The sequence below is a fragment of the Pleurodeles waltl genome, chromosome 10, assembly GCF_031143425.1.
Source record: "Pleurodeles waltl isolate 20211129_DDA chromosome 10, aPleWal1.hap1.20221129, whole genome shotgun sequence".
Classification (NCBI taxonomy): Eukaryota; Metazoa; Chordata; class Amphibia; order Caudata; family Salamandridae; genus Pleurodeles; species Pleurodeles waltl.
This window is the reverse complement of record NC_090449.1, coordinates 231,866,747-231,889,734: the sequence shown is the minus strand read 5'-3', so window position 1 is coordinate 231,889,734 and position 22,988 is coordinate 231,866,747. Positions and strand designations below refer to the sequence as shown.

The following is a 22,988-nucleotide window of genomic DNA, read 5'->3' as shown; positions in this document are numbered from 1 at the left end:
TCATTTCATTTTCCTCCACCTTGCATGGTAGGAAAATAGCCTATCAGGGATAGTGAAGTTACCTCTGCCCACAGGAAGTGGTCACATAGTGGGCGTAGCCACCCTAAAGTAGATTACCCCACTGGTCACTGCTAGGTGCTTCCCTAAATGCCCACTAAAGGCAGTATTTAGTGGGCACCCCTAGACCTGCAAATCAGATTCCAAGGACACAAGAAGGACAGCAACAAAGAAGACCCAATGCTTGAGAGCTGTATTCCTGCTGCAGAAAGAGAAAAGCCCCAAACCCTGCCTGCTGCATTCAGGACTTAGCATTCATCGCTGAGGGGTTGCATGGAAATCGGACGGACTCCATAAAACCCCAGAGGACTTCCACCCTTCTAAAAATCCCTGCAGAGTGAAGGCATCTCTCCCTGCAACAAAGAAGCAAAAGACCAGTGAATTCCAGTTTACTCTCCAGCCGCTTAACAAGGAACCGGAAACAGCAGCCAGACCAAATTTCCCCTGTGGGGCTCTGAGGACAAATCCTGCAAGGGTGCCATGTTTGGAGGCACTGCAACCTTAACTGGCTAAACAGTGCAATATCCAGCAGTACTGGACCCTCCCACTGTCTGACCAGGTGTAAGCAACAGTCAAGGGACTTCAGGACACATAAGATCCACCCCCAGAGTGGCCCTGCTGACCTGCAATCCTTCCTGCTTCCAAGGGCACCTTTATGCACAGCTCTTGGGTCACCAATTTGCTATGCACATGGCTTCCCTGGGCCCTGCACTGGAGAACCAACTGTGCACGAAGGGCCCCTCACCCCTATACACTCCAAGGGGACCCAACAGACTCACCTTGTAGTTCGCCTGTGCATTGCTTTTCTAAGTGGTCCCCCCCAGTGGTCCTGCACCAGCTCCAAAGACTTTTCAGCAGCTGCTCCAGCAAAAACCAGGAACTGCCTGAAATTCTCCAGCTGGTCGACAGGACTTCTTGACGACATTGACCTAAATACAAAAGGAGACTTTTAAACACATTACGTGATTTTATATGCATTATTTTACGTTTTCTCCCATTGATTCCTACGGTGCGTAATAAGCAAAACATTTTCTAAACTTTGAAAAATTATAACTTAAGTACTTACCCGATTTTGATGAGCTTGGTCATTTTATGAAAATCTGAAGTATTTTTGTAAATTGATCTCAAGTTATTCCTTTGAGTGTGTGACCATTTTTATTGATACTGTGACTACAACAAATGCTTTGTACTTCTCCAATTGCTCGACCAAGCTACCATGCAAATTAGAGCCTTGGGTGGTCTAGTATTTACCTCTGTAAACCAAGCTGGGGTTGCTTGGACTTTCTGCACAGTATACATCATTTTTGTACACTATATATTGAGCCAACCTCCTACATCAGGTAACATTCTCACAGCCGACATATGCAAGGCAGCTACATGGACTAAACAACACACCTTTACTTTACTAAACATTATTGTGTGGACATTTTCAATCAATCAATCAGTGATTTGTTAAGCCCGCTACTCACCCGGAAGGGTCTCAAGGCACGGGGGGGTGCTACTGCTTGGAGAGACATGTCTTGAGGTGCTTCCTGAAGGTCAGGAGGTCCTGGATCAGACGTAGGTTGACGGGGAGGGAGTTCAAGGTGTTGGTGGCAAGGTAATAGAAGGATCTGCCGCCGGGTGTGGTACGGTGTATGCGGGGGACGGTTGCGAGGGCGAGGTTGGCAGAGCGAAGCTGGCGTGTTGGGATGTGGAATTTGAGACACTCGTTGAGGTAGGCCAGTCCGGCGTCGTGGAGAGCTTTCTGAGCATGGATCAGGAGCTTTAAGATGATCCTTTTGTTGACTGGGAGCCATTGGAGGTCTCTGAGGTGGGCTGAGATGTGTTCGTGACGAGGGAGGTTGAGGATGAGTCGTGCTGAGGCGTTCTGGATGTGCTGGAGTTTCTTCTGGAGCTTGGCTGTTGTTCCCGCGTAGAGGGCATTGCCGTAGTCCAATCTGCTGCTGACAAGGGCGTGGGAGACCGTTCTTCTGGTTTCCACGGGGATCCATCTGAAGGTCTTGCGGAGCATGCAAAGTTTTTTTGTAGCATGAGGATGAGATGGGGTTATGATGGGGTTGACTTGCTGGGTCATAGAGAGTGAAGAGTCCAGTATGAAGCCGAGGTTGCGTGCGTGGGCGGTGGGCTTTGGAGCCGACCCCAGAGTGGCAGGCCACCAGGAGTCGTCCCATGCTGATCTGTTGGGGCCGAAGATGATGATCTCGGTCTTCTCCGAGTTCAGCCTGAGGCGGCTTTCTTTCATCCAGTTGGCAATGGTGTGTAGTCCGGTGTGGAGGTTGTTCTTAGCGGTTGCGGGGTACTTCGTGAGAGAGAGGATGAGCTGAGTGTCGTCTCCGTAGGAGACGATGTTCAGGCCGTGGGATTGGACGATGTTGGCGAGCGGAACCATGTAGACATTGAAGAGGGTGGGGCTGAGTGAGGATCCCTGGGGAACGCCACAAATGGTCTTGGTGGCCTTTGACAGGAACGGGGGAGGCGGACTCTCTGGGTTCTTCCAGAGAGGAAGGAAGTGAGCCAGTCCAGGTCTCTGTGGCGAATTCCGGCATCGGAAAGGCGTGTGCAAAGGGTGTGGTGACAGACGGTGTCGAAGGCTGCGGAGAGGTCAAGGAGAATGAGGGCAATGGTTTCACCTTTGTCGAGCCTGCTCCTGATGTTGTCGGTGCAGGTGACAAGGGCGGTCTCTGTGCTGTGGTTCTTGCAGAATCCGGACTGGGAGACGTCGAGTAGGCTGTTGTCCTCCAAAAAGCAGGATAGTTGGTTGTTGACTATCTTCTCGATGACCTTCGCAGGGAAGGGGAGTAGGGAGATAGATCAGTGGTTTTTGAGATCTTCGGGGTCGGCTTTGGGATTTTTGAGCAGGGCGTTGACTTCAGCGTGTTTCCAGCTCTCCGGGTAGAAGGCGGTCTCGAAGGAGCTGTTGATGATGGTCCGGAGCTGGGGAGCGATGGTTTGGCTGGCTTTATTGAAGACGTGGTGAGGGCAGGGGTCAGCGGGAGAGCCGGAGTGGATGGTGCTCATGGTCTTGGTGGTTTCCTCATCGTTGGTGAGGATCCAGGCGTTCAGGACGTTGGTGTGGCAGGGTGCGTTGGGGTCAACCTTGGCAGTGGTGGAGGACGGCGGTGCGAAGCTTCCATGGATGTCGGTGATCTTGCTGTGAAAAAAGGTGGCGAGGGAGTCACAGAGGTCTTGCGAGTAGGGTGGGTCAGCAGAGCAGGACTTGGGGTTGGTGAGTTCCTTGATGATGCTGAAGAGCTCCTTGCTATTATGTGCGTTGTTGTCAATTCGTTCTTTGTAGAAAGATCTTTTGATGGTCTGGATGAGCTGGTGATGTTTGCAGATGGCTGATTTGAGGGCGGCGTGGTTGTTTTCTGATTGTTCTTGGTGTCAGATCTTCTCGGCTTTCCGACATTCTCGTTTGGAGGCCTGAAGGTCTGCGGTGAACCAGGGAGCTTTCTTGTTGGCGAGGGTGTTGGTGGTTTTCTTGAGTGGAGCGAGGGTGTGGGCACAGTCGTCGAGCCATTGTTTGAAGTTGAGGGTGGCGGTGTTGGGGTCGTTGGTTTTGGGTGGTAAGGCGTGGGCGACGTTGAAGATCAATTGGTCCTTGGAGATCTTGTTCGACTTGTAGTGAGGGATTCCATGCTGTTGGTGGTGGGTTTCTTGAAGGAAAAATTAACACAACGGTGGTCAGTCCAATGGAGTTTGGTTGTGTGAATGAAGGTGACGTGGCTGCTGGAGGAGAAGATGGCGTTGAGTGTGTGACCGGCTGAGTGGGTGGGCGAGGTGACCAGTTGCTTGAGGCAGAGGTTGGCAAGGTTGTCCAGTAGGGCTGAGAAGTTGCTGTCGCCAGTGTTCTCCAGGTGGAAAATCAGGTCGCCGAGGAGCATATAGTCTGTGGAGGCGAGGGTGTGGGTGCTGATAGTGTCGGCGATGGCGTTGCAGAATTGAGGGTGGGGGCCTGTAGACGAGGGTTCCTCTCAGGGTGGTGTTGGCGTTGACGTACATCTGGAAGTGCAGGTGTTCTGCGGCATCTAGGGCATCATGGGTGTCGGTTGAGATCCTGATGGAGCTTCTGTGGACAATGGTGATTCCTCCTCCTGGTTTGTTGGTGCGGTCTCTTTGGGTGATCTTGTAGCCCTCAGGGATGGCTATGGTGATGTCTGGTTCCGATGAGGGGTTCATCCAGGTTTCGGTGAGGAAGGTGATGTCTGGGGAGGTTAATGTGAGCAGGTCCCAGAGTTCGATGGCGTGCTTGTGGCCGGAGCGGGTGTTGGGGAGGATGCAGCTGAGGTGGTTGAGGTGGGTGGCGTTGTTGTGGTGCTTGGTGGCTTGACCACAGGTGAAGTGGCATGTGCGGCAAGAAAAAGTTCTGTGGGTGTGCTTAGTGAATGCCTGGACGCAGGCGGTGGTGTGGCCGGGGTTGAGCGCGAGGAGTTCTGAAGTGGTGTAGTGGCGTCTGGCGGCATGGGAGGTGCGAGTGGCAGGGGGACTGTCGCTGGGCGCGGTGCAGGCACGGACGGGTTTGCCTCTGGTGTGCCTTTGGCGCTCCGGCTGCGCGCAGCGGCCACCATTAAGAAGGGGAGGTGGGAGGGAGGAGCAGCTGGGAGGCGGTGGCGAATGGGGGTACGAGGGGGTCAGGGCTGCAGGGGATGCAGCGGCGGGACTGTGGAGAACGAAACGGCACAGAACAGGCAAAAACAGACAATAAAAAAGACAGTAAACCGTAAACAGGCAGAACAACGAAAAAGCAATAAAACAAGAAAGGCACAGAAAAATGGCACAAAAAGCACTAGTACAGATAAAAAGACACACACAACAATACTTCCGGCAACTACTAGACACCAGGGATGAGGCGTAGGCAGGTGCCTGTGGGTGGTAAAGGGCCTCGAGCTCGCGGCAGCAGCAAGGGCGGGGTCGGGGACACAAGGGCAGGCTGGTGGAGCTGCTTGGCTTGTAGAGTGGTGCCTTGCCTGAAGGCAGGTCAGGGGTCCCTCTCTGCGCCGTGCAGAGGCCGCCATTAAGAAGGGGAGGGAGGAGCAGCTGGGAGGCGGTGGTGAATGGGGGCGCGAGAAGGGCGGGCCTCAGGGGACACAGCAGCGGGACCAGGGAGAACAGAACGGCACAGAACAGGCAAAAACAGACAATAAAAAAAGACAGTAAACATTAAACAGGCAGAACAACATAAAAGGCAATAAACCAAGAAAGGCACAGAAAACAAACGGCACAAAAAGTACTAGTACAGATAACAAGACACACACAACAATACTTACAGCAACCACTAGCATTCCAGTAAGCTAATGTAGGTCAGGCAGTGTTAAGAACATTATCCCTAACCACTGCAACACCCACAAGTTAGTCACAGCTTTGCAGAAGCACTGCTTTACAGTCTATGCAGAGCATGTGATTCTACAGCCACCCATGCCATCAAACGGAAAATGTTACTTACTCAGTAGGCATCTGTTTGTTGCATGTAGTGCTGTAGATTGATGTGCGCCAACGAGCCTCCCCAGACACCTGTGGCCATTGCAGTTTTCTTTTACAGTATTCATACGTTCATTGGCATGGTCATCTCTTTTCTTACTCTTACACTACACTCCATTCTCACCCTCCTGCTGATAAACAATCTAGCAATGGAATCAATGCTCATGCACATTACCAGCAAGAAGAGGAGTCACTATACCTTGTGACTCAAAAGACTTTTCAAAGCAAAACAACTTGCAACCTTCCAGGCTCCGGCCTAGATGGCAGAAGTATACAGAGCATGTGCATCTACAGTACTAAATGCCACAAATAGATGCTTACTGGGTAAGTAACATTTTCCTTCCAATTGATATTGTAGCTCTAAAGTGCCTAGTCATTGAATTTTCAACTAGGAATAAAAATACATTATCTGATAGAGACTTCTAGCTGCAGATTCCTTACCTTTGAATTTCCCATTCCTTTAATTCCAATTGATATTGTAGCTCTAAAGTGCCTAGTCATTGAATTTTCAACTAGGAATAAAAATACATTATCTGATAGAGACTTCTAGCTGCAGATTCCTTACCTTTGAATTTCCCATTCGTCATACTGGATCCGGAAGATTTTGTGTGAACCTAAACATTGCACACCAATAGGTGGCAACAGCATCACCTATATAGAAACTACTTCAACGCATTGCCGTCAGTTCTTTGCTTTCCGCGCAATTTAGCGCTGATCTGGAGAAGAGATGCCCCTCTGTTGATTTTGGACAGGATTTTTTCAACATTTTGTTGAGCTTTTTGGGGTGTTTTCCTCCTGGTGTGTCGAGGATGTCTTTGAGGAAGCTGTGTGGCTCCTGTTGGCAGTCATTGTTGGTTACAGACCCACACCTTGTGTGTCTGTGGTGTCTGGAGCGTGACCACGACTCCAAGTCGTGCTCGGACTGCCAGGCCATAGCACTGAAGTATTTGAGGGAGTGGTCCCTAAAGCTGCTAGCAGCCGGCAAGCGACTCCACGGAGGTCTCCCGGTCCCAGACGAGAGGAAGGTCACGGGACCTCTCCAGAAACTCCAAGTTTTCTTCTTTCCATTCGACGTCATCAGGACATTCAGGTAAGAAGCATACTTTGACTTCTCCTCATCCGCTGGCCAACATGACAAAGGAACATCAGTGTTCGAGGTGTTACCCTGTGTTTCTGGGAACTGGAGCAACCCCTTCTCAGAATAAAGAGTTTTATGAGGCCATGCTCTGCGTTTTTGAGTGGGCTGATCCCTCTGGAGTGCCTTTGGGGACCACAGGGTTAGAGGGGGCCCCATCTGGTTCCGTCCCGGCGGCTTCAGCCCCAACTCCAGTGGGCTCCCATTGATCCGATCATTGATCTGGACCGGTCCCCATGTCGATGCACTGCCAGCACCAGCCCCATTTGGATCCCCAAATCAAAACACGGCGCCGAAAGGAGTCGAGTGGTGCCGTCAAGGCATATGTGTCCTAAGTCGGCACCTGAGCCTTATTCTGAAGGGGTAGGCCTCAAAGAAGAATGGGAGGGGTCCCTAGACCCTTTAGAATGCCAGTCAGAAGGTCAAGAAAACGTGGACTGTGTGAGGAACTGGGTGATGCCAGCGGACTGGACACGTCTCCAGATTCTGGAATGCTTTCTCTCCATTCTGTGGCTATGGAGGAGGGAGCTACTTATGCTATGGTGGTGAAGAGGGTGACTGAGATCATGGACCTGGAGTTGCCCTCAGAGGCAGTCAGTCATGATGAACAACTTGACGGAAGTGCTGCCCCATGAGCTGCTTCTTCGAACCCCTGCTCCTCTTTAATGAAGCCCTCACTGATGTCCTACTGGGTTCATGGACCAAACCCAGGACAGGGGCTCTGTGTAAAGGACGGGGCGCACCTGGAGACCCCAACATCCTCACCCAATACCATACCCTGGAGAGCTTGGTGGTTCAAGCTTCCACCTCCCCTGGCATGTTCCTTGCTGCTCCCCCAGACAGAGAATCCAAGACGCTGGAAACCTTTGGCAAGAAAATGTTTCCTTCCGCCAGCATTGCATTGCGGTCAGTGAATGCCACATGCTTTTTGGGCCGCAAATCCCACACATTGTAGGACACAGTTGTGCAAGTGCTGCTACAGGTCTTGGAGGAGACCCGGGATATTTTCTCCTAAGCAGGAAAGGATGGGAGAGATGCAGCGAAGTTCACCATTAGATGTGATTTGGGCACAACCAACTCGCTGGGCAGATAGGTCTCGCCGATGGTGGCCATTAGATGCCATGCCAGGCTGAGAACGTGTGGCTATTCAGGGGAAATCCAGAGTTCCCTCGTGGACATGCCCTTAGATAGCAACCCTCTCTTTGGAGACAAGGCAGACCCGGCGCTACAGCGCTTTAAGAACTTGTGGGCTACAGCCAAGTCCTTGTACCTTTCTGCTGCCTCACGTCCCCTGTCTGGCTTTTGCTCCTTTCATGGCCATGGAAGGGGCGTCCAGCCATGCCAATTTAATCCCAGCCACTGCCATATGTAGGCTTCACAGCCTCAACATGGGTGAGGGCACGTTCCTGCCCACCCCGTGGGTCTAGTGGCCAGTGGTCTGCTCCAACCACCATGACTCCCAACAGCTGCAGCCTCCAAACCCTCCTAATCTTCCCTTACTAGATAATGGGCGTTCAGTGGGTGGAGGAATTTGCCATTATTTCCACCACTGGCAGTCCATCACATCGCACGGGGGGGTTCTGCTCATTCAGAGGGGCAACGCCCTTTCCTTCGAATATACCCTCCCTCCCATGTCTCCATCCCACGACCAGCTGACGAGGATCCTTTGTCCTTGCTATGTAAAGAAGTCACTGCTGTCTAGGCCAAGGGTGCCATAGAGAGGTATTGGTGTCAGAAATGGACAGTGGTTACTATGCTCCCTACTTTCTGATTCCCAAAAAGAACAAGGGTCTTCACCCTATCCTAGAGCTAAGAACCCTCAACCTCTTCTTTAAAAGAAGGAATTCAAGATGCTCACTTCGACTCAGGTTCCATCTGCCCAGGAGACCGGATGGAAGCATTGGATTTGCAGGATGCCTATTTTCAGATCCCCGTCCTGCCTGCCTATCAGCACTTTCTAACGTTAGGCCAAGAGCATTTTCAGTTCGCCAAACTCCGCTTTGGCGTTACCAGCGCCGCTCGGGTGTCCACTGAAGTAATGGCGGTGGTTGCAGCTCTTCTGCAGAGATCAGGGGTGCCATTCTTCCCCTATCTCGACGACTGCCTGTTGAAGGCGGACTCTCCCCAGGCTGTCGTCTTCCATCTACAGGCTTCGGCGAACCTCCTGCATTCACTGGGGTTCACTATAAACATGCCATAGTCACACCTGATTCCCTCTTAGACACTCTTTCATTGGAGCTGTTACGGACACGGGCAGTTTCGGGCTTATCCTCCCAAGCAGCGAGTGCAAGAAATTCAGGCTATTATACCATTGTTTGTCTCTCTCCTGGTTTTTAGTGAGACTGACTCTTAAGCTGCTAGACCTCATGGCCTCATGCAGTCTGCTGGTGACACATGCCAGATGGCATATGGGAGCTCTTTGCGGTCCGGCTGTCATTGAAAGCCTTTCTACCCTCCATCAAGGAAAGGCTGATGCAGGTGTTGACGGACAACACCACCGCCATGTGGTACTGTAACAAACAGGATGGGGTGGGCGTGCAGATCCTATGCCAAGAGGCCCTGCATCTATGGACATGGCTGAAACAGCTGGCATATTCCTGGTGGGTCAGCATCTGCAGATTCCTTGAACACCAGAGCAGACAAACTCAACTGTCGATGCCTAGCAGATCACAAATGGCATCTCCGACCGGAGGTGGTGCAAGGTCTCTTTCAGCAGTGAGAACATGTTTAGATCTGTTCACCTCCGCTGAGAATGAGCAATGCCAACAGCTTTTGCGCTGGAGATTTCAAAGCAGTTCACGCTCTGAGATGCTTTTCATCTTGTGGGGAGCTCAGGCCTCCTGTATACCTTTTCGCCTATACCTCTTCTGCCCAGAGTTCGCAAGAACATCAGGAATGACCGTGTCCAACTCATCCTTGTGGCTCCAGCCTGGTACCTTGCTGTAGGCTTGGAAAAAGCACAGAGTGAGCAAGAATGTCTTGTTTGAGAACAAAGTGCTGGCCTAGGCAAAACAGCTAGATAAAAAAATAAAACAAGACCGTAAAAGTGGCTATTGTAACAATAATAAAATAAAGCCGAATAAATTATATGTAGGTTAGAGTGCACTGCGGCTTGGCCTAGTGTGTTATAATAATGTGCATGGAGCTATAGCTAAAATGGCTAAACAACAGTAACAACAGAATGACATAGTATTTTGTTGCTGAATTGAAGGAAAATAAAATTTACTCCACGTTCATTGTTCCTTTCTGAGAGAAATTGATGCTGCTAACAATCTTCAAACACTGGTGGCTGAGCTCATGACAGGTAGGTGTACCAGGACACTAGTTTGTGCTGACCTCAGAGGGACCTGTTGGATCACCTCAGCAGACCAAAGGCGACAATAGGACAATGGCAAGATCAGCCAAAACAGTAGTCATCTTGCCTCAAAATGGCCAATCCATATCAACGGGACTAAATTGTCATCCCAGTGTTTGGAGACTTTGGAATGTGTTACAAATTTGCAGCTGTATTATAATTCTGTCTGTTTAAAGAATGGAGTCACTAGAGGGGACATTTACGTTTGCTTCTCTCGCCCTTTCTTTCTAATCATCTCTCTCTCTCTCATATACAAACTCTACTACTGAAAAACATTAAAAGGGACTTTTATGGTTGAAAGATAAAGGCAACAACCTATGAAATATGACATTTTTTCGTTGTTAGTTGTAGGCCATTCTTTTTTAGATATATTTTTAAGTTGACTAAGTGTGAAGAGATAGAGGCCGCAGTCCAAACGGTAATGAATTTAATGAACAATTGTTTTGGAGTTTGCATACGTGAGTGATGTTTGAGATCCGTAAATCCTTTTAGCCTGGCAAGTCCCAAATCCATGTTTCTTTATGGCTCAACCGTTTGTGTTTAAAAATAACAAAAGCACGTTATTTCACTTATGAAATTCGATTGACTGAGATTCGTTGAATGTGATTACACAAGCAAGAGCAGATCCATTCTGATTTCCCAAGAATAGTTCAGTTTTGACTTGTTGGTCGTTTGCAGGATCATGAACTATCTCCATTGGTTCTGAAATGTGTCCGGGGATGCAAACACTCTGCTGTTTTCCTGCAGCTTGAGCACACCTCAAACCAGAAATGTGTAAATACCACTATTGTGTTAAAACAAACAAAAAAATGATGTGAGGTATGCCAAACACCTTTTTTTGTTTTGAAATCCTCAGGCAAAACAAGAAAGTGATATAAACTTCAGCGTACCTTTTTAACACAAGATTTGGAAACACTTTCAATCACCTGTGAGTTGGTTTGACCTATTTACTAGGGAACAAGGGAAGAAGGTAAGCCCAGGGTCTTAAATAGGATAAGGACACTGGCCTAGCTGAGTGGCTGGCGTGCACTAGCTATTGAAGCCTGAGCCCTTATCACTTTTTCTCACTCAAAAACAGTAACAAGGAAAACTTTTGCTTAAAAGAAAATAGGGCTAAGACCTTCCATTACCTGGTCGTCCTGGACTGATGTGGGGTTTTCCCTAGCCCGGTCCAAAGAATTGGGTGCTGCATCTGCAGTCATAGTGTCCGCCTCCTGCATGCTCCACTGCATTGCCCAGTGGACAGGGAGCAGAATATGTCCATTTTGTAATTATCTGCCACCATTCAACAAGACCTGATCTGCAACTTTCTTCTAGCCTGTCAATTTCACCAGCAGGTGGGTGCAATAATAGACCATTTGATTGCTGACCAGTCTTCGGCAATGTGCCAGGCCAAAAAAATGATTTGTAGGGAATTGTTTATCTATGAATTAGTGAGGGCCACAAGGAAAAAACAGCAGTAGCTTATGTACCGCTGCGCTTTAATGGAAATAAAATTAAAAAGAGATAATTGATTACTCAAATTACACTTTTTACAGTGCAGGCAACTTTATCTCTGTATCCCTAACTCGGAAGCATTTATACAATGGAATAATGTCAGACACTGGCATCCAGTTAGTCATCAGAACTTTACCTGCTGTTACTGTAACCTTTGATAAAACATGTTGCTGTTTTAGTTCACTTTGAAATCCAAAAGCAGAGATCCCAGTCTAAACTAAGCCACCTCCATAGTCTAATTGAATATTTGACATTCCGATGATTGGATAAGCGCACCTGAATCTTAAGTGGCTATAAACCAAATGGCCTCTGGACAGTTGTTACTCATCGCCTATAAAGTTGGTCACTTAACCTTGGGGCATTCACGTCTCTAACAAAACCTTTTCCCGAATCTGCGTGTTCGGTGTTGTTTTTATGTTTTCCGAACATGGCATTAGGTCTAAAGTAAACTGCTCCTCGTTTTTTTCCAGGCTGCTGCTGCACTGAGAAAGATTTATATGGAATTCCCTCGGCTCTACAACATGAGTATTGTCTGCTCCTTTGAACCTCAAGTTATTTATATGGTAATGTATCCATTTTCATGATTGTATTTTTTTTCTTACCAGTTCGGAATTTGAAGGTAATGTATAAGTCATTTTGGAGAGAAAAAAAACGCGGTGGTAATTTTCAAGAGCTCAACAAGTTACATTTCTAATCGTTTTAGGCTTCTCCATTGTATTAACTTAAATAGGAGTGATTAGAGATAGTTATGTGATATAACTACTAGTAGTACTGATCTGTGCCCTGTCAATCTGTAATTCGGATAATTTACAATGGAATGGAATGGAAGGTGGCAGTTGCACAGTCTGTGAGCCACGTCTGGTGTCATTGTTGTGCTTCTGGAACGTCATACGTCAGTGAGGGGGAGGAGGGCCGGCCGCAGGTCACGATCTTTTATTCACCTATTTGCAATATCTCTTAAGTAAAAGTAATGTTTTTTGAAACATAAGCAGTTATTATCATATGTTTCCCCTTTTTGTAAATAATACAAGAAAATACACCATGTAAGTCCTATTTCTTTGAGTTCATGTTGGAACATATTCACTATGTTAATTCTTATGTTGTCTATCTCGAAAGGGGTTAATTTTATGCGAGACCTTGAAATTATAAAATTGCTTAACCCATGGAGCCATATTCTGAGAATTTGTATTTTTTTCACTACATCTCGATCTGCACTCTGTTGACTACATAAATATGCGCTAGTTGTGCATATGTACATTTTCGACTGGTGTAACCCTTGTGTTATCGTTTCCAAGTCATTTTAGGAGGCTACAAAGAAATGGCCTTGATGATACTTCAAAGGTTAATTAGCTGCGCTTGATCTTTAGAGAAGGAAACTGTTACTGACTGACACTGACGTTGCTGACGTTATGTTGGCTTTGATGATAATACCTCTAGGTATTACGTAAGGATTGAATTTGAATTACCTCGGACCTGGTACTAAAATAAATAAATCGATTAAGCTCAGTGAACAACATTTTAAAGATTTGTCAGATGCTCCTTCATTTTGAAAGGACATCCATTACAATAAGGGTAAGAAATCTTTTGCAAAGATATAGCCATGCAGTGAGTTCTGTGTGTTGAGAGTTGTTTATAAGGACCAGTGGTACCGTGATGGTAATACATTAATAATAATTAAATGTTAGCTGCAGATCCCATGCCTTTGTATTACCCCTGGCATCAGAATGGGTCCGGAAACTTTGGTTTGAGCAATATCCATGCGTGCACCCTTGGGTAGATCCGTTCAGTTCTAAGTGGTGTCGTTTGGCACCAGATGTGACATCAGTGTCACCTATATAGACCCCACCCAGGCACGCAGATGTTAGTTCTTTTTTTTCTGCGCCAGTTAGCGCAGATCCAGAGAGAGCTACCCCACTGTCATTTTTTACAGGCTTTTTTCAACATTTTGTTGAGTATTTTTGAAAGTATGTCGAGGGTGATTGACTCATACCATCCTCAGCCCTGAGAGCTTGGTAGTCCAAGCCTCAACTTCCCAGGGCGCATTCCCTACTGCTCACCTGGACAGGGAATCCAAGAGGCTGGACCGGCTTGGGAAGAAGATGTTTTCTTTCACCAGCCTGGCATTGAGGTCAATAAACACCTCATGCTTATTGTGCCGTTTCTACCACACCTGTACTTCCACAGGTCCCGGAGGAGGTCAGGGCCATCCTATCCCAAGGTGTGAAAGACTGGAGAGATGCTGCAAAGTTCACCATTAGGTATGGCCTGGATACGACTGACTTGCTGGGCAGGGTGATATCCTCGAATGTGGCCATATGGTGCCTCGCCTGGCTGAGAATAATATGCTTTTTGGGGGATGTCTGGGCAAACCTTATGGACATGCCCTTCAACTGGACTTGCTTGTTTGGCTAGAAGGCACACTCAGCGCTGGAGCACTTTAAGGACTCTCAGGCTACGGCCAAGTACTTGGACCTCTTGCCGATCTCTCATCCATGTCTGCCTTCCACACCTTTCCTGGCCACAGAAGGGGTGTACCACTGCGCCAGCCACTGTCTTGCACAAGCTCCCCAAGCTATGCGAGGACATGGGTGTGTTGTTTTAAGAGACTTAGAGGGGCTGGAAGCCAGAAGTCGTCTGCCACCCATCCCCTGTCAGCTGCACCCTCCTAGTCCTAGTTTGATTCTGCAGGACCATGCTTGTCAAGTTGGAGGGAGAATTCAGCATCATCTCCTTCACTGGCAGTCCATTAAATCGGACGCTTGGGTTCTGCAAATCATTCAGAAGGGCCATGCCCTATCTTTCCAAACCTTCCTCCACCAATACCGCCAACATATGAACAGCTGGCGGAGGATCATTTGTGCTCTTCAAGAGGACGTTACAGCTCTCTTGGCCAAGGAGTTACAGAAAGGGTCCCAATATTAGAAGTAGGCAGTGGTTGTTGGTCCTGCTAGTTTCTGATACCCAAAAAGAACAAGGGTCTTTACCTTATTCTAGACCTACGGACCGTCAATCTCTTCCTCAAGAAGGAGGAGTTCAAGATGCTCACTTTGGCTCAGGTCTTGTCTGCCCCAGACAAAGAAGACTGGTTGAGAGCGTTGGACTTATAGGATGCGTATTTTCACATTCCCACCCTGCCTGCCCACAGGCGTTACCTGCGGTTCAAGCTTGGCCACAAGCACTTTCAGTTCACTGTGCTCCCATTGTCCTTACCAGCACCCCTTGGGTGTTCATCAAGGTGATGGCAGTGGTCGCAGCTCATCCACACAGGTTAGGGGTTTCAGTCTTTCCCTACCTCGATGACTGGTGGTTGAAGGGGGCCCGCCTCGGCTTTTCTCTTTCACCTCCAGATTACAGCGGACCTCCTGCATTCGCTGGGGTTCACTATAAAGGTGCCGAAGTCACACCTGACTCCCTCCCAAATGCTCTCTTTCATTGGAGCAGTTCTGGACACAGTGCAGTTTCGGGCTTATCCTACTGAGCAGCGAGTCCAGGGTATTCAGGTTATGAAATCAATATTTTAGCCTCCATCCTGGGTTTCGGTGAGAATGACTCTGACACTGTTGGACCTCATGGCCTCCTGCATCCTGCTGTTAAATCATGCCAGATGCCATTTGCAGGCTCTGCAATGGGACCTGAAGTTCCAGTGGGTGCAGCATCAGGGAAATCTCTCCAACATGGTCCAGATCTTGGAGGGAACTGCAAAAGACTTACAGTGGCGGATTATGAACCACAATTAGGTCAGAGGCAGACTCCTCTCCCTTCCCCAACCAGACCTCACAGTAGTGACAGATGCATCACTTCTGTGATGGGGTGGCCATCTGGGAGAGGTGGAGATAAGAGGTCTCTGGTCTCTGGCGGCATTCGGAATTCAACCTGCTGGAGCTCCGGGCAATCCGGCTAGCATTGAAAGCATTTTGGGGACGTCAGTGCAGGTGTTCACAGACAACACCGCTGCCATGTGGTACTGCAACAAGCAGGGCCGGATCTGGTTGAGGACCCTTTGTCAGGAGGCCCTGCTTCTCAGGACATGGCTGGAACAGCAGGGCATAACCCTGGTGGTTCAACACTTGGCAGGTTCTCTGAACCCCATGGCAGACAAACTCAGCTGTCAATGCCTAGCGGATCACAAGTGGCGTCTTCATTTGGAGGTGGTGCGAGGGCTCATGTAGCAGTAGGGATTGCCTTGTTTAGATCTTTTCGCCTCCGAAGAGAACAAGCAATGTCAGCAGTATTGCGCTTTGGAGGTTCCAAGGCGGTGATCGCTCGAAGATGCTCTTCATCTCGAGTGGTGCTCAGGCCTCCTGTATGCCTTTCTGCCCATACCACTTCTGCCCAGAGTTGTCAAGAAAATCAGGAACAACTGGGTCCAAGTAATTCTTGTGGCTCCGGACTGGGCACGAAGAGTCTGGTACCTCAAGCTCCTGAAAATGAGCATTGGTCCTCCTATCAGGCTGCCCCTTCGGGAGTCTCTCCTGTTGCAGCAGCAGAGGACGGTTTTCCACCCGGACCTGTCACCTCTATACCTTCATGGCTGGAGATTTAGTGGCGACAGTTGACAGCCTTCAGCCTTCCTCCTGAAGTCTGTAATGTTATTCTGGCAGCCAGGTGTCCCTCCACAAAAATGGTATACGCCTGCCATTAGCAAACATTTGTAAATTATTGTACAGAGAAGTCTATAAATCCTCTTTCTGTTTCTCTCTGATGTTCTTCTTTTCATTCTGAACATTGCCCAGCAGGACTCTGCACTGGTCACTCTTAAGGGCTATTTGTCTGCTTTATCCACTTTTCTGCAGTTGACTGACTAAGTCTCTTTACTTAAGTCCCCTATTGTAAATAGGTTTGTAAAAGGGCTTGTGCATATGTTTCCTTCTTCACCCTTTGTTATGCCTCAGTGGGACCTGGACTAGGTTCTTAATTTCTGATGTGTTCTCCGTTTGACCCACTTCATAACTGTCCTATTAGGCTGCTCACCCTCAAAACAGCCTTTTGTCGTGGCCATAGCTTCTGCCCAGATGGTGAGTGAGCTGCAGGCTTTGTCATCCTATCCTCCATATCGCTCAGTGTTTCCTGATAAATTGGTGCTTCGCACCTTTGCTTCTTTCCTCCCAAAGGTAGTGACCCAGTTTCATTTGGGACAGACTGTCACTTTGCCCACCCCCTTTTCTCCCCCACGTCCCTCTAAGGAAGTGGAGCGACTCCACCAACTGGACCTAAAAAGAGCGTTGACGTTCTCCCTTGTTTTCATAAAAGAGTTCCGGATGGATGGCCAACTCTTTGTGGGATATGTGGGAGCAAAAAAGGTCAGACAGTACAGATACGAACCATTTCACACTGGGTTGTTCTCTGTACACAAATCTGCCACACACTGGCCAGAAAGCAGCCTCCAAAGGGCTTGAGGGCACATTCCACCAGGGATAAAGCTGCGACCACTGCGTTAGCACATCATGTTCCAGTCCTGGATATTTGTCATGTAGCAAGTGGGCTTCATTGCAAACATTTGTGACACACTACTGCCTAGAAAGTCAGATGGCGGAGACAGCCATTTCACCTATTCAGTCCTGCAGGACTTCCAAGTGTAGAAAATGTTCGCAGCCACTCCCCATGATGGTATGGCTTGGGTATCTATTCAAATGTAAGGAATCTGCAGCTAGAAGTCTCTATCAGAGGAACAAGTTACTTACCTTTGGTAATGCATTATCTAGTAGAGATTATATCTAGCTGCAGATTCCTTACACCCACCAAGGCCTTCCTGCTCTGCAGACCCATTTGCTAGTGTCGGGGTGATCCCCTTTCAGGGCCCTAGATTGGACACACATTGGCCAATTCATTTCATGTCTCTGGGTTCCTGGTGTGGGAAGTGCGAGAAACGTAATTGACATCTGCAAGCCTAGGTGGCACCTATATAGGTGACCACAACGTCACATACAGTGCCAACAATGCCACGCGGAACCGAGCGGAGCCACCCGACGGCGCAAGCAGGGGTATTGTTAAAGCAAAATTTTCCTAATCCAGTCTGACACCTGGGAAAATTCAAATGTAAGGCATCTGCAGCTAGATAAAGTCTTTACCAGATAATGTGTTACCGAAGGTAAGTAACTTGTTCATCTTGAAGAGTAGTTAAAATGTTATTTACCAAGCCAAATTATTTGATATTGTGAACAATATCCAAAAAAAGGATTCATAGAATAACACTTGTCTGCCCGAGCGTTCATACATTGATAAATAAAAAAATAAATACCTAAGACAGCATACTTTGCTGTGTGTGTGACTGATGTTTACCTTTGATTCAGTCTTTTAACCTCCAGATGTAAACAAGCATTGGCAAAACTAATGAGTCTTCCTTTGGGACATAGAGGAAAGCATTTTTTTAAGGAATCAAAAAATAAGCATGATGACGCAGCTGGTTGTCAGTGCCATTTTGTATGCGCATGCATGTGTGCCTACTAAGTAATGTAGCCCAACAGCCGCCTCACAATTCTTTTTTATGTAATGGGGGTGCATTAGCAGGTCAGGAAGGACTGCAGCTGGAGGTGCGAGGGTGGCAACATGGAGGAGAGTTGAAAAAGTGGTACAGAAGCATGCATCGACAAATGAAAGCAACATGAGGGGGAGGGGGTGCAAAAGCACATGAGGTAGAGAGGTCAACATGGGTGGGGCTTAGAGTGATACAGAAGCACAGTCGCTCACAGGCTAAAGTTGGGGTGGGTGACAAACACATACAGATAAGGGATAGCAACATAGATCAGGTGGAGGATGAAGAAAAGGAAAGAGACAGGTTGCAAACACAATGACTCTCATAGAGTGCTTCAGCAAAACAAAAAAGTAGCTCCTAAAACAGAAGCACCGGAAGGACATTAGTAATTGGCCCTTGCTTCAAGGGAGGGCAGGACACAAGAAGAGGAAGTGAAGCCCACCCATAGTAACAAACAGGAAGCAAGCAGATGAGTCATAATCAAAAAAAATTCTCACGCAGCAGTGTATTTGCTGTCTCAGGCAAGACTTCAAAACGCATTAAGCTTGCCCTCGCCTGATTACTTCATATGGCGTCATAGAATCTAACTGCTTCCTCTATTATCTTGATCCTGATGTCCCTCAAGGTCCCCCCATTACCGATGTCTAACAGATTCCTTTTAAATTAACTAATGTTTCATTCTCGTTAGGTACATGATCTACAGGTTTTACACTTATTTAAATGTTCACTGCCTAAGCTACAAAATATCTATTTGAGCTAATCAGAATCACATAATTCTAAATCTTATTGTGTCTGACCTCGTGATTTGAAGGCACAGGATCTTATAGTGATAAAGTAGTTTTTTTAGAGCTCTTAAAACTCTTTCGCTGCCCTTAAAATGTATGAAATGTCTTGACATTCATAGCAATGTTTATATGTACCCTGTCAGTGAAAAGGTTAATCTGTTTAGGGTCGCAGTGTCTGCTCGTGACTAATATCCCTTACTGCCGGCTTTATTTTTTGTTTTAATATATGCCTCATTATAGATGGATCAATCCATAATTCTTGCAAATTATGTACAATGAAGGATTCTAGATGTAACAATAATTTGTTTTAAGTTCCAGTGCTGTAAAATCTCGCAGTCAGAGACAGTTCATCCAGAAAACTGTCTTAACCTTTTTTCATCAATTCCTTATAAACAACTGATACATCCAGTTCTGCAGAAACGGTGGTCCGCAGGAGCATATAATTTAACCATCTACATTTCTTATTACATTGCCTCAACCCCTTAGCTATAATTCTGTTTTTTAAATTATTCTATTTTACTTGCCATGAGAAGAAACAAGAAATATTGATGGCTTAGTAACAGTAAGTTGTCATCACCTCTGCCGGCATATTATCAAGCCACCATTTAAACTAATTGTTATTGAACCTCTCAAAATTCAGTATCTTGTTTTTTTAAAAATGTTTGCAAAAGTAGTTTCTTGTATTATATATGTTCAATTTATCTAACGGTCTTTTCAGTCGATTGCTGTTTGCAGGATTAACAAGTGTTCGGCAGTGTGCAGTAGTAACTTGTGGTATATGCTGTCTCATGTGGACATGAGTAAAATTGACCATGCCCGGCCTGGGTTACTTAGCCATTCACCGACGGCTACCATCACAGCAGTCTCAGACACCAGTATAAAGTATTCCAGCCTCCAAGTTCAGTGCTGGCACACCTATGAACAGCGTTACCTGTCAGTGACTGAACAGCATCATCGAATGACATAGTGCACCCAAATGACACCTTCACTGAGAATCAGGGCATAGTTCGCACACTGAAGCAGTAGGGGGCAGACCGTGGGCACCCAAGTTCAATCATCTCTTCCATTTGGAGCTAATAGTTCATTGTGTGCCTAAGACTTTTTGTCATTTGGGATTATGGCCCCAAAGAATTGTTAAATTTTCTTTCATTTCTCACGAGAATTTGGTCTTCATTCTACCCGTGCTAACCAAGTGAAAGGGGCTTCCTACAGGCATGGCCTCTTATGGCACTATGTATATAAAATGTATCGGTGTTTAAATTCAAGCTCTGAGTGGAGGCACACGTTTACCATTCTTTTTTCAAAACCAGTCCACTTTAAGGCGGATATTGACTTAAGGTGCCTCCATGGTACAGTGGTTTGGAATGTTTGTTCTTGGGTAGCTGAACAAGAAGTGGTTACCTCAAGTTCTAATCCCAACACCCCTACTGTTTTTTAGTGCTAGTGCTGCAAATTATTAACCGACGCCGTTCATTCCTACCTTCGCTGCAGTGTAAATTAATTGATATAACTGACAGGGAAGTGGTGCCCAGAATATATATGCAGATGGATCAGCTGTGTGTGTGTATGCATGATTGTGTATCTTCAAATTAAAGAAACATAGGTTCTAACTGTAAGTTTCCAAAACTCGCAATGTGATGGAACTAAACGTACCTAAATGTTTTAATTCATTTCTGTTTTTCTGCTCATTTGCTGAAATGGTGTTTGGTAGTTTGTTCTCTACGTTGAAATCTTTCCCTAAAATGTCCTTTTTCGTCCTCTCCCCACTAAAACTGCCTTGTTCAATAGATCAGGAATATTCTAAGCTAGGAAAGAGATGCCACTGAGTGCAAGCTATGCTGCCTTTCACACATTGCTAATCTTAACCTCCACATGGCAAAACTGCATAGGCATTATAGTGATGAAAATTGTTTACCAACTTTCAGGGATATTGCTGAAGTAACAGCCAATCTGTGTCTTTCCTTAAACTCCGAGCCAACACTGGATATCGACAGTGTTACCCCTGAACCCAGAAGGGATTAGATGAAAGAGAGAGTAAAACTTTGGTACAGTTGAAGTGCAATGTATTTGTCCATGATCTCAGGAATCTGTTTGTTAATTCATCCACAGTGCAAACAGCACCTCTAAATTTAAAAATAACTGGACCGTAAGCAACAACATAAGAAATTAGAAATTTGCTGTACTGATGGTTTCGTAATTAGTTCGTAGTATGCGCCACCTACTTGCTCTGCTTTAGATGACATAATAAGGCCAAGATAGACCAGGAACCACTTTGATCCTGGAGAAGGGGGTGGTGAGTCTGCAATAAAGCACAGAGGGAGCTGGAAACCAGGCAGAGATCCAAGGCAATAGGGAAGTAAAATAAAGAAGTGTAGGGAACAGAATAACCAAGTTCTTAGAAATGGGGTCTTTGGTTGGCAGTCAGGTTACCCCCTGTACAAGCAAGGACCCTCACTCTAGTCAGGGCAAAGGAGAAACACACCTGGTTAACCCCCACTCACCCCCTTAATAGCTTGGCACGAGCAGGCAGGTTTAACTCAGAAGCAATGTGTAAAGTATTTTTACCAACACACACAGTAATACAGTGAAAACACTACAAAATGGACACCACACTAGTTTAGAAAAATAGGCAATATTTATCTAAATCAAACAAGACCAAAACGACAAAAATCCAGCACACACAAATCAAAGTATGAATTTTTAAAGGAATACCGGGCAGATGTATCAAAGGATTTTGCATTCTCAAAAGTTGCGATTCGCAAAATTCCACCATTTGCGAATGCAAAATCGCCTTTCATGATTTATGAAAGGAATTCGCAGTGCAATTTTAAGAAACTGAAAAAATAGTGACTCCTTCAAATTGCGACTCCGATTAGGGAATCGCAATTTGTGATTCCCTAAATAGGTAATCACAGATAGGAAATACCTATTTGCGATTACATACTCACATATATCATGCATTTCCTAAATGCAAATTTGACATTTAGGAAATGCAGTTACCACAAATTCAAGTTTGGTGGTAAGCATGTGCAGTTTTAAAAAATGCATTACAAATGCATTTTTAAAAATTACGTGTAGCCGACACATGCCCATTGGGCATGTGTGCACTTTACATGTCCACAAATATTTGTTTGGGGTGAATCAAAGGGGGCCTTAGGCCCCCAGCACCCTAGGGTTTTGCATTACCTAATTTGCGAATTCCTAACAGGAATTCGCAAATTAGGTAATGCAAAACCATTCACACCTACAGGCCCATAGGGATGAATAGAGTCCCATTCCCTAATTGCGATTAGGTAATATCGATTGCGACTTGAATCGCAATTTTCTTACATCCCATTTTGCATTTCTTAAATAGCGATTTCTTAAAAATTGCTATTTAGGGAATGCAAACCGGGATGATACATCTGGCCCTAAGAGTCTTACACCATAGAAAACAATGGAAACGTTGATTTTATACAAAGTACCTGGGTTGCGTCAAAAGTAAAGCTGCACGGGTGAGCGTGCGTCAGAAACGTCGTCAATGCGTCGATTCCTTCCTCGCAAGGGAGGCCGTGCATTATTTCTTCTCCGGTAGGATCGATGATGAATCATTTTTCACCCTCGCAAGAGAGCAATGTGTTGATTTCCGACAGGGCACCTCAGATCCACGCAGAGCCGGGTTGACTTTGACGCCCAGGGACAATGCATGAAAAATCCAGTCACACGATGTTACAAAACGGCGCTGCGTGGGGTTTGCATCATTAGCAGCCACAAGCAGGAGTTGCACGTCGTTTCTCCAGCTGCGATGCATCAATCTCCCAACCGCGATGCTGGTGGAGTGTTGATTTTAGCTGTGAAGCTGGTGGCGCGTCATTTATCAGCTGCGTTGCAGATGATGCTTCGAAAATGTCCCAGCACGGTGTTCTGTGCTTGGATTTTCAGCTCTTGTTCTGCCAGCTTCACCTTTCAAGGGCCTAGGCACTGGATAGGGCATCACTTGGCAGGGCAGGAGTCTCAGCAGAGAGTCCAGGTGCTGGCAGAGGAAGTCTTTGATGGCCCCGAGACTTCAAAATAGGAGACAAGCTCAGTTTGTGCCCTTGAAGATTCTTCTCAAGCAGGAATGCACAACAAAGTCCAGAAGCGGCAACTGCAGGATAGCCCAACAAAGCACAGTCACAGGCAGGGGCAGCACTTCTCCTCAGCTCTTCAGCTCTTCTCCTTGGCAGA

The 22,988-nt window shown here is 46.8% G+C and overlaps 1 protein-coding gene across 3 annotated transcripts in view; it reads left to right on the top strand.

Annotated features, from left to right (window-relative positions):
- Positions 1–22,988, top strand: part of GDE1 (glycerophosphodiester phosphodiesterase 1) — a 211,504-nt gene that overhangs the window by 123,242 nt on the left and 65,274 nt on the right. For 2 of the 3 annotated variants that reach the window (XR_011199087.1, XM_069210238.1), the window contains exon 4: positions 11,996–12,088. The exons of the other annotated variant lie outside the window; for it this stretch is intronic. Coding sequence is in view for 1 of the 2 variants with exons in the window: in XM_069210238.1 (XP_069066339.1) it covers positions 11,996–12,088 (93 nt within the window). In the remaining variant the exon portion in view is untranslated. The remainder of the gene's footprint in view (positions 1–11,995; positions 12,089–22,988) is intronic. 3 annotated transcript variants of the gene reach the window in all.